This window comes from Parasteatoda tepidariorum, chromosome 3, assembly GCF_043381705.1.
Source record: "Parasteatoda tepidariorum isolate YZ-2023 chromosome 3, CAS_Ptep_4.0, whole genome shotgun sequence".
Classification (NCBI taxonomy): domain Eukaryota; kingdom Metazoa; phylum Arthropoda; class Arachnida; order Araneae; family Theridiidae; genus Parasteatoda; species Parasteatoda tepidariorum.
This window is the reverse complement of record NC_092206.1, coordinates 37,192,980-37,211,835: the sequence shown is the minus strand read 5'-3', so window position 1 is coordinate 37,211,835 and position 18,856 is coordinate 37,192,980. Positions and strand designations below refer to the sequence as shown.

The following is an 18,856-nucleotide window of genomic DNA, read 5'->3' as shown; positions in this document are numbered from 1 at the left end:
TTGAAAGTAAAAAATTATAAAAGATTTATTAAATTTAAATTACATAAAATAAAACTACTTATAAATTTTTTTTCTCTCTACAATTCATCTTTTGTTTCACCTTTTCTATTTTCTTTTTTATTACTCTCTTCCTTTTTATGTTTTGTTCTTTTTTTCTTTTTGGCATCTTTAGAATCTCCTTTCGGCTTTTTCTCAGGTGGTGGAGGAACATAATTTTCATCTAAACATTCTAAATACACAAAATAATTCATTTTAGTAAGACAAACCAAAATACATTTTAGTGAACCAAACATTTCTGTTACAAACTTACTGGTATCATAAAAAGTTTCCAATTTTGTTTTTTTAATTTATAAGCTACATGCATAAAATTTTAAAAACTCAGTACACAGGGCCAAATGCAACTAGCCAATATAGTTGTTTATACAACTTCAGCAACAGTTTACCCTTTTTTTTTTTTGATTTGATGATGGACAGAATTAAATCTAGAAACCTTATCAGGGTACCATACCCAAAATCTTGGAGCTCTTCACAACTTTCCATAACAATAGTCCAAAACATTGAATGCACACAGTATACAGGGTGGCCACTCAAATCAGATTTCAAATTTCCCTGATTTTTCCAGGTTATCCAGATAAAAATCTTAAAATTTCCAGGTTTTTGCTTCTTTTTTCTTATAAAGTATAGGATGTGTACAAGAAAAGTGTCTATATTATAAAATATTTTATTCAAAATGTTATTTTTTTAACATATCATCTTGAAAAAAATAATTTATTTTGACAATTTTCAAGATTTTTTATTTATTTTTTAATGTTTTGGCACAAAATTTTGAATCAAAAATCATATATTGACCAACAAAGGAGCCTTTTTTGTTTAAAATTAAAATATGTTATAAGAGGTTAAAATGAAATAGAAAAAATTAGCATTAATGCAACAATTGTAACAATTTGTCGACAAACATTGCTGTTAGTGATTGTAAAAAAATGTGTGATTGGTTGGTTTGCTCAGAAAAAATAATTCACAGATTTCTTTGAATAGGAGTAGAAAAGCTTTCAGAAAAAGAGTGCGATATAAAATCTATTATTATTAAATTATAACCAACTAATTTTTGGAGAATTTTATAAAGTTAAAAATACAAAAATATTTTGTCAAAATAGAAAAAAAAATTACCGCCAGAGTATCGGAACAAACTTGAGCCATAAATATATTCAGCCCAAGGACAGAATTTAAAAACAGAAGCTAATATCCTCATCTCTTCTTCCATCTCCACCAGAATCTTTCTTAAATTGCACAGTCCCATAGCGGTCAAAGGTTTCTGCATTTGTTTAGCAACCGTGGGAGAATTTTATGTGGTATTCTAGTTTGACAGAGCTGTAATGGAGCAAATTTTGATGCAAGCAAAGTATCGCTAAGTTGATGATATTTCAACGGTTTGGCGATACATTTCCGTTTAAAAAAAAGTGGGTATAATGGATGAAATAATTTAGCTTAAGAAAATTAGTAAATAATTTAAATTAGTGAAATTAAAAAAATTATCAAAGAAAAAATTTCCAGCTTTTCTTTAAAATTCCCTGATTTTCCAGGTTTTTATCCAAATTTCCCTGATATTTCCAGGTTTTTTCCAGTATAAAAAAAATTCCCTGATAATTCCAGGTTTTCAAGGTTTTCCAGGTGGGTGGCCACCCTGAGTATAACATAACACAAAACAAATTAAAATATCAATGCTGGAGAAATGCAATTAAAAGCATAAAAAATTAAAATATAATATACACTATCACTCGCACATAATATCCCTAGAATCAATTTCACCTTGGCCACAGTTCTGACTCAAAATTGGCTAAATATGCTTCCTATAATAACATGTGCCAAATGACAAATATTGGGCTGTCTAAATTTTTTTAATATTGGTCCTAAGGGCTGGGATAGAATGGTTGGTAGGGGTTTGGGACCATGTCCAAGAGGTCGTAGGTTTGATCCCTGCAGGCTCAAGAATCCCTGTGTAGTAAATGGTGATTGATTCACGTTATATCTGTCGAGTCACTAAGTCCTCCATAATCTCGTAACAAATCATACCTCTGGGGGCACTGATCCAGGATTTTCCTTGTCTTCTGGATTGGTTCAAAATTACAAGGCTACGGAGTAGAACATTCGTAGTTGTAAACCCAAAATTGGGTCGGCTGGTCAATGACGGTTATAAAGTAAAAATAAAAATATATTGGTTCTAGAATGGCTATGAATCTGCTCTTTTCCAGCTATCTATGACCAGGGTTGGCAGGTTTTTGACATGTGACAGTTTTTGACAGTTTAAACCATGGTTTAAACCATCACGTCAGAAACCTCACTGTCAAAAATGTCNATATTACAAAATATAGACATTCCAATATTGTAGATCTAGATTGAAAAGAAATGAATCATGGTTCATTACTGAAAGTCATTCTAGGACAAACACGAAAAAAATCTAGACATCCCAATATTATAAGCCTGTAAGGGTCCCATATAGAAATTAACTTTGGTCCCATATTCAAAACCATTCTAGGATCAATGTTCAAAATATAGATACACAAAACTGGGTCCATATTGAAAGCCATTACAGAAACATTACAGGCTTGCAATATAGGTCCAGTTTAGGATTTACATCTATTGAATCTAGAAAGACTTAAAATATTTCAACAATATCCATTTCCATATCAAGTTCCCTTATAAGTGATTTACAATACAAACAAACATACCCATATCAGAGTTTTCTTTTTTGCTCATAAGACGTTTGCGTTTATTTCCTAATTGTGTCTAAGTACAATAAAAACATTTATTTTTTGAAAAGAAATATTTTTTCTTTATTTGCCTATTAAACTTCTGATAGTTTATGAAAAAATTGTGGTAAAATTGCAGAGGGCAGAAAGAAAATTTCTTTTAAGGATTATTTCATTTTAGGTCATTCACAAAAACAGTTTTAAATGATAAGCTTTCACAAAAGAAACAAAAGTAAAGTTCTCTTGAGATTCATATAAAGGAGGCATTCATAGAGAATAACTCCCCAAGATAACTTAAATTATAGAAAACTACGCAAATAAACAATGACAAGACTTTAAACAAAGAGTGAACTTTGAACTGAGCTTAATTCATATTTGCTATACAATTACACATTCCATACACACATTTTCAAATTATTATCAGATTTAGTTTTTAATCTGTCTCTTGTTATTTATATATAAAAGACGGGTGGTCATCAATCTCATAAGGGATGAGAGAAATTGATTTACTTTCACATTGATTTTGAAAATTTATCACTTGTGTCGATCGATTAACTATCATAAACTAGGCAAAAACTTAAAATATTCTGAAAAAAAAAAAAAAATATCTAATATATTTGCAAGAAAAGAAATAGTGCAAGTTATTGAAATTAAATTAATATTAAATAAATTATTTTTCTTAGTATTTATTCTACAATGAGATAAACTTGAGACAGGCAATATAGCTCATTTCTGTCAAACTATTATACCACCTTTAATCTCTTTGGGACAGGTGAGTCAATATGCATTCAGTAAGAATATTTGTCACATCCAGGCAGATCACTCATGCGTTGTAGGAGAACTAGTTTAGTGAAAGGGTGAGGCATATGTGTATTTTAAGCTCAAATAATCTTTAAAGACCACTTAATTTCCTCCTGTGTCCATTGTGTTACTGTTAAAAATATTTTTTGTACTTCTCTTTTTTTCCTGAAGACATCGACTCCAGATTTTTATGGCGAAAAAGCAATATTTGTCTCAGGATCAATATACTCTCATAATAAATTAACCAAAAATTATGGCATTAAGGTTTAACCTTTGTAATTTGTGATGTTTTTCTTCTAAGGTTAGGCTTAGTGACTATTTCACTCCCACTTTGTTCCGAGGAAACACGTTAAACAAAGGTGTACATATATTCCTTTTTCACTCCGAATTGCAGCATAGGGCTTCTATAATAGTTTTCCATCTCACAGAGAACATGATCAATTCATTCCTATTTTTTAATTTCCAGATCAATCGGTTTCTGTTTTGCTTTTCTACAGATTTCTGCATTACAAATTTTATGGCACCACTTGGAATGCAAGATTCTTCTTAAACAGTTGTTAATAAAAACTTAAAGGTTTTTCATGTTATTTTTGTTGCAGTGCCATTTTACAGATCTATACAGTAGGACAAATTTAAGATTAGCATTGAAAATTCTAATTTTTGTTGAATTTCTTATGTTTTTATTTTTCCAGAATTTATTGAGAATAGTATAAATGCCTTGACTTTTGAAAATACATTCAATAATGAAAATTTCGAATTGATTCATTATTTAAAGAAATTCACAAATAAAACAAAATTCTTTTTACTTAAAAATAGATAAAACTTTCTATATTTTTTTTTTATTAAACCCTGTCTACTATTAGAAAACAGCATTATTTTGTTCTTCTTAGTGCAACAGAAATATAAGGAGAAATTTGGGTTTCTTAGCAGACTCTTCACTAAACTTTTTGCCCTTAAAATGCATCCTTCATTAAACAGTTTATCATGAGTATATTTTATCATCCTTCACAAAACTTTTGAAAAATTATGTTTCTAACTCAATTTAGCACTGAAATTCCTTAAAAGATATAAATTGTTTTTTCTTTTCCCCTCACAAAAATGGGACTTTTTTCTTTCCTATTCCCAAAACTATGAGTAGATTTTTCACAAAAAGCGTACGTTTTACAAAAAGTCTGAACAAACTACTGATTTTTGTTGTTTTTCCCAAGATTGGGCACCTATTTTTGAAAATTCATTAAACCATTTTTATGATTATACCTTTCATAAAAAGGACTGTTCATAAAAAGTATGGAATAAACCTTATGGCATATATAGACTATTCTTTGCTTGGGATACACTGTACATGCAAAGACTATGTTAAAAAGATAAAAAGTTTTAAAAAAAAGACGTAGGCAAGCTGTTTAGTTGTTAGAGATGCCAGTCATACATGAGTGACATTTAATGTAGAGAAATATATCAGAATCAAGAAAAGTTTTTTGTTTTTTTAAAAACTCTCTTATAAACTTTAAAACAGAAATCAATTAAAACTATGATGAAACAACACAGAACAATCCAAGTCCCTACAGAAAAACTTATGTTAAGAATAGAACTATTTATGCCCAACATCCTACACGTGACAGTTTAAGATAAAAATCTAATCATAATTTTTATTCCATTTATAATGTAATATAATAGTAAATTTATAATATAATGCAACTATAAATAATTTTGTTTAAATAAAAAGGTTCCTTTTTATAATTTTAGTTCGGAAAATAAAATTATTTGTCACTAAAAAACGTAATTTACTAAGGAGAGTTGTTTTTGACCAACAGAACATTTGTATTTAATATGTCTTGTTACAGAAGATATGATATAATTCTTGTTCTAGAGCACTCCTACTATCTATCAAACAGTCACAAAAATGCTTTTGTGTAGTCTACAAGAATGCAAAATTACAATTTAAGAATTTAAAATAACACTTTTGGAATAAGAATGTACAATTTTTATGAGTGAGCAAAAGCTACCCTTATCATTTTAAGGCGTGTAATTTAACTAACTACTTTTTATGACTGAAATTAATTTACAATTATAAGGCATGGTAATAATTACAAATGTAAGTAGAGTCTATGAAATTATATAACATTGCTTATATGTTAAAAAAAAAAAGGAGAGTGAGAAGATAAACAATGCTCAAAGCTTGCATTTAACATTTCAATAAAAATAAAAAGGACTTGAAGGTGTAAATAAATTTTTTTTTTACATATATACTAGGAGGCTCTACATGCGGTCTGCTTTGCTTACCAAATCCCGTAGTTGCTTTTTATTAATCACTGAAGATCAAGGGGAATGTCAATTTTTTACAGAAGTTCCGATTGGATTGCCATCTGTTGCACATGGAAAATTGGAACTCTTTTACCCCCACGAGTTTTTCCTTAGTGAAGATAGAACATGCTATGAAAAAAAAAACAGTTCATGTCCACGAGCATATCGGTTTTTTCTCAGAATCAGATTTAATGATAGATACCGTTTTTTTTCAAATTGATTTTCTTAAAAGTTAAGAAAAAAAGATAATTATGTAGAGAAATATAATAATTACAATTTTATATAAACACATTGTATTAATATGTTAATCGTCATGAAAAGAAATGATAGCTAGATTAAAATAAACTTGAAAAAAAAAAAAAACTTATGAATACAGAATATGGGATACAATAAGCATTAATAAATGAGAAGTAATTTTACTTGTTAACAAGGTAAAATGATAACCTTATACAGTCGAACCTGCTTATCTTGAATCCAAGGATGAAAATTTGAGATAAAGAGGTTTCGAGTTATACAGGTACTTTAAAAAATTCAATTTAATTAAAAAATTCTATTTAAAGTGCTTTAATTGTTTTTAGTAGAAAAAATACTGGCATTTTTGTTAATTAATTGTACCACACACATCTATTCACATAAAAGTTTTTAAACATACATTTAACACTGCAAATAATTTTTCAAAGATTTCTGACTATTAACCTTCTTTGTTTCGATAATTCTTTTCAGGTTAGAAAGAGCAGCAAATCCCTGATAGCCAATATTTTCTTGGGATTCAAGAATTGTTTGTAAGAGTTCTACAACTTTTTCTGTAAATTAATTATTTAAAGAAAAAACTGCAAAAAAACACTTCAAATTGTAATAAATTTCAAGCAAATAGGAATTTTGAAAAAAAAAAAACTCTCATTTAAGTTATAATTCAAAAAGGTCCAATCAGCACATAGAATTTCAACAAAGTCATTTTCACGGACAATTGAATGTCTAACAAGGTTTTTTTTAACTACAAGTTTAACAACTAATAATTAACTAACAGTCAAATTGTATTTTTTATTCCATCCCCAGTACACTTTTCTATACATTTTAGTAATTTCAAGTTTCTAAATCTTATAGTTTTTTCACTATAAACAAAATGAACATCCAAAGCAGCAGCGGCCTTACAATTGTTCAATATTGAAATAAATAAATAATAAAATAAGATACAAAATATATGAAACATTCAGAATAAAATAATTTTATACCTGTATCTCCTTTATGCAAAGCCTTATCCATACATAAAAACTGCTTTAAAGGAACAGCTTGATGATTAAAATACCAATCTTCAATATCAGCTTCATGTTTCTCTAGTAAATTTTCACACTGAAAAAAAATTATACAGTTTATATTATACATAACAATTTCTGTGATAATATTAAATGTGTGTATTTTTATGATAATTAATAAGTATATATTTAATAATTTATTTAAAAAAAATGTCCAAAAATAGTTTGATAAATGTGAATAATTGCACATAAAATCAAAACTAATTAAATGTTTAAAAGTTAGAAAAGATGGAAGTTTACATAACAGAATACAGGGAAAAAATTGGGGTGTTTTCCTTAGAAATAAAACAAGAAACCAAGTACAGTAGGGAACCGATTAGGACCACCGCTATTCCGGATAACTGATTTTTCCGTTTTTCTGAATCGCTACAAAAAGCTGTTTTTTTTAAGTGTTAAACCCAACTAAAAAGAAATATTTGGAAATAATCTTAACAAGAAGAAAAAACGATGAAGATACACTAATGATTATTTCCAAAATGATGGTAAGGTAAACATCTTTCAAAAAAGAAAGAAAAATCCTAAACTCTTATGAGGGAAAAAACATTTTTTTTAAAAAAATGGTGGGAAAATTTATCAAATTTCGTTCCGGTTTTTTGGTTTTCTGATTTCCGGATATCAGGTTCCGTACTGTAGTAAAAAAGAGGAAAAGTGTGAAAGATCTATCAAATATTTATAAGGATTAACTTCATTTTACTTGAAAAGCAACTTTTTTATAGAAGAGAAATTTGAATTATTCATAATTTTAGGGGTTGTTTAATCAGAGTTTGTGCACCATTCATTAATGATAGTTGACCACTACCTCAATTATTATGATTCCAAAGGACCTTATATTTGCAAATTGTACTCAATATAAATTAGAATAAGTTGAATTTATACAACAATAATCTCTGTCTAATTGCTTTACGGTAAAATCAGAGGAATTTGAAATTTATGAAGATAGTGCTGCAGATTTATTTCATAAATTCTCCTACCGGGTATTTCATATACAAAAATACTACAAATCATTAACCTTTGTGAGTGATAAATGATAATGCATGATGTTCCAACGTGAATTAAAAAAAAGAGCATAGAAAGGAGAGGTCACAGTATTTGGAAAATATATTAATTCATCATCATCATCATAGTTGGCTAGACAGCCCAATGTGAGCAAATGCCTTCCTCTGAAGATTTCCGATTTATCTTACATCTCCAATTATTTTCATTAATTGCGAGAAAATCAGACTCCACTGAGTCAGCCCTTCTCAACCGCGGCCATCCCTGCTTTCTAATTCCAGTGGGTCTAAAAAGCAGTATCTTAATGACTAATTAATATATTTGTAGAAATATATTAATTAGTCATTAAATTAAACACTTTAAAAATTAATGTGCAAGGATTAAGGATACTAACATATAAAGATACATATGTAATTCATTCATTTATTTATTTTTGCATTACTCTTTCCCTTTCAGAAATTAGATAAAAATTTAAACTAGACATGAAAAACGAAATTACAAATCTAAAAATGTATTTAGTTTTAATCTATTTAGTTACTTATAATGTATGTCCTTATGAAATGAATGCATTATTATCATGTCGACAATATAGCAATACCACAAGTACCACTTACTGAACTTGAAAATTCAGTTTCATATAAATGAACCTCTTGAGGAAAAGAATCTAAAGACATTGTTATTATAAAAAACAAGGCAATACCAGAATATTTTTATGCAAAAACCATTTTTTCCATCTCAGAATATAAAGTAATATTTTATTAGTTATTAAAATAAAAATAGAGAATATCCTGAAAAAATTATGAGAGTAGGCATACATTTACCGTAACAAATGATTTAAGAAACTCTAATATAAAATTCAGTAAAGATTTTTAGGAAAAGAAAAATTAGTTTAAAAAGAGGTTACATGCATTTAACTTATTTTTTCAAGAAATAACGATGATATAATGCACAGTTTACCCAAAAAGGGCACTATATGAAATGCTTTGAGTGATGTGATATTCAGGGATAATTTTGATACTAAGTCAAAACCCCTAAAAATTTTATAAGCAAAAATTTATTGTAAAAATTAATATCAAGATATTAATTTATACACCAAAAATAATACACAAATAGTTTTACTAACTACACATTTAACATAATTCTTTGAACTAAGATTGGTATTTTAAATACCTACCAATGATAAATATATCACATCTTTATACTAACTAATTTAAGAAAAAACTTAAAACTATTAGTTCTTACAAGATTCAACTACAGGAATAAAAAGCTATTACAAATGACACCAAGTTAATTTATAGATAATAGTTATAATATTTAAGCAATTTTTAAAGTAAAAAAAAATTATATTAAAGCTACAGGATTAATAATTTTTTTTCTATTCTATTTTCTTATAACTCCACATGGATTTATGATGGAATCCAGCACAACAAAAAGTGATTCTCAAAATGCTTGATTTGAATTTTGCATGTCAGAACAATATTGCTTAAAAAATATTGAGTTATTCAAATCTTTGTGAAAATCAAAAACAATAATTGAAAGAGCAATTAGAACGCCACATGGATTTGAAAAGAAAATTTTCTTAGAGTTAAAAGTGATTCAAGATGCAAAAGTGATGCAAGAGCGTTAAAAGTGATTACTTAAATATCTAATTCGAAATTCAGAATTTGCGGATAGTGAAACTCCATGACCATTTTGTCGGAATATAAGTTTTTAATTCGCAAGGTTCCATATTCAACGGTCTCAGGAGTATATGAAAATACATTAATGCTGTGCACTCAATTTTAAAACCTAAAAAAAAAAAAAGAATGATGACTTCAAGGGGGTACCCGGAAAACAATCACTCCTGAATATTAAAATCTATTAATGCCATTACTATAATTAACTATATACTATAATTAAAATCTATTAATGCCATTTAACGCCATGCATTAATGTCATTTTTCAGATATTTTTATTTTTTAAAGCTGAAATAAGGAGAGAAAAAAGCTGATGTAATCAAATTTTCAGTTAAAAATATTTAAAATAACATGAGTTAGTAGAAAGATTTAATTTGTAAAAATAATTTAATTATCATTAAATATCATTAAACATCAATCATTAAATATAAAAAAAAAACTTATACATTCTAATACTATTAACATTAGTATAAGCGGAGTAACTAAAATTAATAAAGCAGCAAACAACATAACAAAGTAAGTAGTTACAGCAACTAAAAAAATCAATATTGAAAAATTTGTGTTGCAAAAATTAGTTCAACTTTTCTTTCCTAGCAGCAAACAAAAAAGAAGAAAAAAAGCTGATGTTGTGATATGTTAATAATATTTTTCATAATAATTATTCTAGATACATGAAGTACAAAGAATAATTTTGTAAAATTGTTATAAAAATTACCTGCATTTTCAAATTTGTTACTTCAGCCGAAGGTTTGTCCCATAATTCTTCGGGTATTCCTAGCTCAACCTTCACACCTTTATCACTAATACATTATAAAGAATAAAAAAATTAGAAAATAACAAGTGTCACTCACAGAATAGGAATAATTAAAAAAGATTTTTTTTAAACAAAGATATTTTTTTTACTCAAAGATTTAAATAACTCTTGTGAGGGAAATTTTAATAATTTTCCAATATTTTTGGTCGAAACAGTATACGCTATTCTCCATTAAATAAAAACATAATTAGAAACTTGAATGTTTAAAAAGAATTTTAAGGATATTCAGATTTGATATAAACACTTTGCAAAAATCTATAAGCATTAATATTGAAAACAATGATAAGTATATACGGTTGATGAAATGTTTTGCTTAAAGAAACATACTTAATAAAATTTAAGCATGGTAAATGATTAAAATTAAAATATAATCAAGAAATTATAAACCATTAATAAACAAATTTAAAAAAATATATTTGCTTTCTCTTATAAAAAAATAGAAAGAATAACATTTTTATCATTATTAGTGATAAAATCATGAATAATAAGGAAATGAGATATAATTACTAAAGAAAACAATGAAACAAGTTAAAAACTGATTAGAATTTTTTTTAATTATTATAGTTACATACTTAATGGTTGCAACTTTCTCTGGAAGGGCAATACCAAATTCAGTGTTACAGAGTAATATACCTCTTTTTTATTTCTTTCTAAACAATGAATAGGATGAAAATGGATGGGATAAAAATGGAAGGATGATGGAATTAATGATGGATGGGATAAAATTGAATTATAACATTTTAGTATTAAATGTACATTCAAATAGCACTCTAGAAATGATTGTGGATGAAATTGCTGAAACTTTCAACTGTTAATATTTTCCTAAATTTCATTATCTATAAAAACCTAAAAATAAAAAAATAATGAAAAAGATTTTTACATTAAATTGGAAGCTAAAAAAAATTATTTATGTTGTGAAAAGAATAATTCACATTGATTACCATGATTTTGCTTACAAATTTTTAAAGTAAAAGAAATACAATTTAGGAGCTAAGTTGAAAAATTTTTTTTACAAAAACTTCTCTTTGCCAAATTAAAGATTTCAAAATAACAGCCTTCACTTTATTTATAAATTAAATTTGGTTTCACAGATTTTGGCTTTTATAACTTTTGCAATTGTAGAAACATTAAAAGCCATGCTATCCTGAATTTGACAAACCAAAAAGATTAAATAACTAAAATTTTGCAAATTTCTGAAATTTTTATTTCTTTAAATTCTTATTTTTCAGCTATAATAATATATTAATTCATTTTCATGTTAACTTCATTATTTTTCTGCTAGCAGCAATTCTAATATAATTTTGTTTTGATTGATGTTTTTACTATAGTGCAAGTAAATATTACAACATGGCAAACATTTCAATATTAAATAATAAATACAAATTGTACAATTTTTTTCCGTTTCTTACTTGTGCTTTGTTTCCATTTTGCAAGTAAATTTTTTTTATAGATAACTTAAATAACTTCGGTAGCAAACTATTTATAATAGTTTTCTTTTTCTTTATTGTTATTTTTTTTTTTATAAGTGTTGATTGGGATTTTTCTTGCTCTGCAAAGCATTTTTTCTAAAAAAATAAGGTTACAGCAAAAATGAGTTTGCGGTGCCCAAATATAAGGAATTATCCTATATCTGAAATGTGCCTTTTCCTTCAAGTTCCAGATAGTTGAGCTTTTACTGAAATTTTATTCAGATTTTATAAAAATGAAATATAGTAAAGCAGAATATATTAAAAATTTTTAGATCACTATTCACCAACTTCTATATTTATCAACAAAACATCTAATAATTTTTTAATTAGGTTCAATTTAATGAATTTTTCAGGCAGGGATGACAAGTTTTTTTCTACAGAGTAAAAAAACATTGAAAAAGCCACACTCTGAAAAATGGGTTTTTTCCAACCAATGCAGAAAAATTTTCTTTACTAAAAAATATTAAACAGGAAATTAAATTTTCAAATATTAAATAATACAATTACAAATAATTTATCTAGACCTACTTATCTAGATATAAGTGCACATATTTATTTCAGGAAATACGGATAACATAAATCAAAATAATTATATTAATAAATTAGGTACATTTTAAAATTCTGAATAAAATTTAAATAATTTAATTAATTTTAAAAAAAGTAAAAAATACAATTTTCATAAATAGTTATTTTTAAAAAATATTAAAAGAAAATTTTTTATAAAAATAGTTATTTTTAAAAATAGTTAAATGTAAATTTTTTACCTTTCACAAATTTATTCGTTTTAAATTTCAATTATTCATTAATAAACTTTCGTAAAACATTTGTATCGGTCAATTTTAGTTTCTTCAATTTTGTCCAGTTTCTTCCAGACAAATTGCCAACCCTGTTCTAAGTAAAATCTTATATTTCAAAACTATACTTAGGGTTAGTTGCAGGGTTGGGTTTTTGCCATCAAAAACTGGTTTTTGACATGACAGTGGTAAAAACCGTGTTTTTACCGGCAAAAACCGTCAAAAGCCTACTGTTTTCTTTAATTTATGGCATATAGCGGACAATATATTATTTTCACTTAATTGCCTTTATAAATGAATGTTGTAAATGATTGCTATTGATTTTGCAACTATATACATGTATTCTTATAGAAGGATATACATTCATACAGAAATATTGTAACATACTTATTGAAAATAGTGATACTTAACTTTTATCATTATAGCTTGATTTGAAAAGGTTTCAAAATTTTGCACATCTTAATTGTTAGAAATAAACAAACAAACAAAAAAACTTGGAACTATTAATAAATTCAAGAACTAAAAAGAAGAATTTAAAATTTGGCATTTCTTAAATATTAGAAATAAGCTAAACAAAACTTGTAACTACTAACAAACTCTCAGTAATGTAATATGCCAAACAAAATTATGCTTGGAAATGTTAAAAATTTTGTTTAGTATCCTAATATTTTACTTCAAATAGTATGATTTGATATAATCATGTTGGGAAAATGCAAAAATCTGTTCTTAAATATCTTTTAACAACTTTTTTCTAATTTTATTGTCCAAAAATTAAAAAATCATAAGCAGTTAAACTCAAATTAAAATACAGTTTTATCAAAACTATGGGTTTCTGACATGACGGTAAAAACCATGGTACAAACCGGGAAAAACTGCCATGTGTCAAAAACTTGCCAACCCTGGTTAGTTGTAGGGTTATGCAAATTATAACATGCAAACAGTTAGCATGTATACGCTGTGTTAACAATGCTGTTGTATGCACACTATTAATTGCTGTTGCAATAAACTTTCAACTGATTTGCTGAATAAAGATATTTGGCTGCTTATAGTGTGTTTTTTTAATTTTTTATTTTTTCTGACTATTTTTTTTACTACTGATTAATGCATATTTTCTTTTTATTAGCTGCAAGAAATAGGAAGCAAACATGTTCTTAATTAAAGTGCAAAGAAAATATTAACTACAAGAAACAATTTTGTTTATTGGCTCACTTCACTGCAATTCTTATTTTTTAAATTGATTCCTATGCAATTCATTATAAATAAGTATGGTACTTTACTTCTAAACATCTCAAACATAGATTGTTAAATTATTTTTTTAATGATTATAAATATGAAATTAAATATAGTTATAATATAAATGTGCAACTAAATAGGGAAAAAAATAAAGATTTATTACAGGTAAAGGACGACAAGGGTGCCACTAGATAAAAACCACACTAAGAAACAAAACATTTAAAAAAAGAATAAAATACAATATTTATACGCACACTAAGTCGTGAAGAACTTTAAATGTAGTGCTCATGCCTTTTGCAAATCTCGTACTATCTTTCCGTTCCTTGTGAATATTGTAGTCAAGTAATCTATCACAAATACCTTCTAATGATTCCACAAGACGTAGTTCTCTATAAAAAATGGAAAATGTCGTAAGTGTATGTAAAAATACATTACCCCGATTCAATAAAAACTTAGCTGCAAAATAATATTTAATTAAGTACCATGCATATATTTTACAAAGATGCTAATATTATAATTAACTGCTTAATTTTAACTGTGCCAAAAAGAAATTTAAAAATATAAATTCAGTTTTTCTTATGCCACATTATAAAATTATTAAGGCGTTGAAAAACAAACAAAAAATATTACAAAATAAACATTACTAATCATTTATCAATAGTATAAGAAGCAGTTTTCAATTTTAATAAGTTACTTTAAATTGAAATAATTACTCTTATTATATAATTAAGGCAATACAATTAACATAAACAACATATGGTAATTTAAAAACACTTAAAAGGAAATTTTTTTAGATAATTCAACATTTTAATTTATCTAGCCGTTAATCACTGAATCATAGAGTAGTATACAGGCACATTTTGAATTTAGAGCAGTTGCACAAGTGATTGCTTGCCATGCTGGCATTTCCAAAAGGTTGGGATCCCAGGAAAAAGTGAAACCGAAAGTGATGCTGAAAGTGTTAGTGACAGGGATAAACCCGAAATAAACAATGAACAGATAAACTTATTTTGCTCCTATACGAAGAGCTCTGATTTTGTAGGTTTTCAAGCGATGCATGTATATGTGATATCTGAATGAATTATTCGTTAGTTTTTCTGTAAACTAAATTTGCTTGGATTTACCATTTAATGGTGATTTAAAAGTAAGATTGTTTTATTTTTAGCAATTTTAATGATTTTTGTTACATTAATTATTTGATTCATATTTTAATGGATACTTCAAATTAAAATTAGAAAATAAACTTAAAAAGTTATTGAAATCCATTTTATACAATAGGATTGTTTCTCTTTTTTTGTATATTCAATATCCTTTTATTGATTTTCAAAAAGCTATTTAAATTATATATATGCATATTTAGAACATGTGTTGAGTCTGTAATCAATACCTGGGTTAGTATAGTAAATCAAAGTAAAATTTTTTGGGCCGATCGTTGAGGGTGCGGCGTATATACCAAGGAGGCGTTTCTTCAAGAAATTACAGTTACTTTTTTTTAGAAGTAATGTGATATTTTGACACGCCTAAATTAATAATAAAAATAAATTCTTCAGGAGAAATTATTCTTAGACCATTGCTATTATAATGAATCAAAATATTTTGCCATGTGTATGTTATTCAAAAATGGTGCCCTTCAGATTAGCATTATGTGATCATTCATAACTTACGATACGGTATATTTTTTCTTTTTTCTTGCAGCAGGGTCCAATTCATATCCCATTTCAATTACTTCATGCGTTTTGCCAGTTTCAGAAAGCCTATTTTCCAATTCCAATACTAAATATTTGCAAACTAAAAAAAATATATAAATACATTTATAACGGAAAAAGTAAAATTCAACAAGTGTTGGAAAATATTTTCATATCAGTATATGTTGATCTATTTATAAATCATAAAGATGTCTAGTTTATTTACTTGTATTAAGTTAAACAGTTATAAAAGTTTATCTTGAACTAGAGCCGTGTTAAAAGTTAAGTTATATTTACAAAATTAATAATAATATAATACAAAGGTATTTATAAAGTAATTATAGATATTTCACAAGAAAATATTAAGTCTGTTTTTTAATAATACAAACACAAAATAAAATTATTGGCCTCATATTTTTTATGATATTTTTTGGTTTGACAAGTGCGAAAAAAATTCAACTATTATTTTTTTTACTTCAGTTTATTCAATATTTTTTTCACAAACATTTATTTTGCTTAGTGTTTCAAAGAAATAAAATAAAAAAAATAGTAAAACATTTACGGTAGTCTAAATTTTTTGGTTGATTTTTCGCTAGCGTCCGGCTAATCGAAATGTTAATTTTTTTTATATTATATTGCAAATTTGTAGATGGTTCTGCGGAATTTGAATTGATTTCTAGGAGTGTGATTTATTTCAAGATATGTGTCAATTTATAATGTTTTGTGCCTAGGACTTTTTGCAAAGGCAAATCCTTATTGGGAAATAATTAGATCTCTGTACTGAAGCTGCTCCCATTCTGCAGCAGATCAGGACATATATCTTCCTTAAGATAATCAAAACCTATGAAAAATAAACATTGCATTATCTTCAAAGGCTAAGAGATAATGAATTTTGGTTCCTTTTATTGCTATAAATAAGTTTCGTAAAATGGTTGAGAACTCACTAAAAACATTAATTTGATACCATTACATTAGCTCATTTTTTCTACACTTCTACCAAGCATAATCCTGAATCCAGCCATATGTTAGTAAGCATAGATAAATGCTGAATTCGCCAAATTATGAAATTCGGTATTTGACAAATGCTGAATTTAATTTAGCAAATATTTTTACATATTTTAAATAAATTGGCTTTAGATTTTTGAAGGTACATAAGAACTAATAAAAATTTTTAAAAAATGAATGAATTTATTAATGAGTTTCAAATAAAATCTTACAGCATATAGGTCAAAACATTTTATTTTAATATGAATAAAAACTTCTCAGAAATCAGGGTTCATTTCAGGAGAGTCACTTAAATGAAATATTTCCACCCTACATGCCCTTTGAAAGCAATTAACCGCCCCAATATATTTATATATATAACGAGTTAAAAAAAAAACATTAGCGCTATTTTTTTCTAAATCTTTATGATTTTCTGATTATTTTCAAGGCAATAATTTTTTTTCAATCATTTCCCCTTTAGTTTCAAAACATAATTAATATGTCATTATGATATGCATATTTTGAAATTCATCTATTACTTTCTTGAAGCAATTGTTCTAAAACGATTCCATGGTAATTACATATTGTTTGATAGTTTCGTAAATTCCGATATAGTTAATATGTCATTATGATATGCGTATTTTGAACTTCATCTATCACTTTCTTGAAGCATTTATTTCAACACGATTTAATTACATATTGCTTGACAGTTTTGTAAATTAAGATATAATTAATCTGTCAATATGATGCATGCATATTTTGAGCTTCATCTATAACTTTCCTGAAGCTTTTGTTTCAACACGATTCCATGGTAACTACATATTGTTTGATAGCTATTTTTTTCTTAAGTTATTAATAATTTTTTAAATTCTTTTTACATGGCTTTTAATGCAATATTAAGAAGAGTTAAATTCTTGACGATTCCATGGCTAGACAAAATTTAGAACTTTGTATATTATTTGTATCCTAAAGCCAAGAAAATATTAAGAGAATAATGTCCTTTTGGTGATAGGTGTCCTTTTCAGTTTCTAACGCCTTGTCCTTTGTAAGGTCTATATTGAACCCTGATTAATTAATTTGTTCATACCTCCTATCTGCTTTTAATTATTGTATTCAATTAACAGCATACAAATTTAACTTTATAATTTTTAGCAAAATTAATACCGCACATTTCTTTTGATTTTTCCAAATTATTTCCAAGAGATAATTTAAAAATTAATGGAAAACTCATAAATAAAATTATCAATACGTGCAATCAAACAATATTGAATAGATCCTATACCATATTGAATATTATATAAATTATCAACGCTTGCAGATATTTTATCTACTTCTTAATTTGCGGACTTTTAATTATTTTATCAATTAATTATATTTTACCTACTGATTAACAGCATACAAATTTACCTTCACAATTTTTTGCATATTTAACACCATACATTTCTTCTTCCGGTGTTTCTTCCTCATCATTTCCTTGAGATAATTTAAAAATGAAACACAAACAGAAAATAATCCATAAACGTAATCGAGCCATATTGAATATATTCTACACGCTAAAAACACATGGGGGTAAGTTTTATCTACTTCGTTTAGCGGCTCAATTTACGCGTAGTTCTATCAGTGGCTACTGATAATTAGATTACGCGCTAACTTTTAACAAGCTGACAAAAAATACTTTTTAATTAGCAATATTGAAGAGATAACATTTTGGTAAATAGGAAGTGTTGTACATCTAATAAACACTAATATCTGGACGTTTCCTGCTACATAAATACTTAACAAAAACTTTCTACAATATAAATTAAATTACAATAATATACAAATGTTGTCCGTCAAAAAAGAAAGAAAAAGAATCAAAACATCTGCGGTATTTAGAATTTAAAAGAATGACGATTAACAACTGCAAAAACCTATTAACTTCACTTTTATCGGTTTATTACTGATAAATAAAGTATTTTAGAACTACCACTTGAAAAACTGTTTGCACTGAACTCTAAAAACAAACGTTCAACTTAAAAAATTCTACAAAACTATTTCGGAAAATAG

At 26.5% G+C, this 18,856-nt stretch overlaps 1 protein-coding gene across 1 annotated transcript; it reads right to left on the bottom strand.

The window, feature by feature from the left end:
• On the bottom strand, positions 1-18,798 carry LOC107438308 (protein canopy b). Its single transcript, XM_043038555.2, has 6 exons — positions 18,218-18,798; positions 15,806-15,929; positions 14,396-14,530; positions 10,547-10,631; positions 7,082-7,199; positions 1-229 (listed from the first exon to the last, which is right to left on the bottom strand). The coding sequence occupies exons 1-6, from the start codon at positions 18,342-18,344 to the stop codon at positions 78-80; spliced, it is 741 nt and encodes a 246-aa protein (XP_042894489.1). The 5' UTR covers positions 18,345-18,798; the 3' UTR covers positions 1-77.
• Between the last annotated feature and the right edge of the window lie 58 nt (positions 18,799-18,856).

Coding starts and splice junctions, on each gene's coding strand:
- LOC107438308 (XM_043038555.2), bottom strand. CDS start 18,344: ATGGCTCGATTACGTTTATGGATTATTTTCTGTTTGTGTTTCATTTTT. Junction 14,531..15,805: donor AAGAAAAAATATACCGTATC/GTAAGTTATGAA, acceptor CATTTTTTATAG/AGAACTACGTCTTGTGGAAT. Junction 10,632..14,395: donor AAAGTTCTTCACGACTTAGT/GTGCGTATAAAT, acceptor ATAATGTATTAG/TGATAAAGGTGTGAAGGTTG.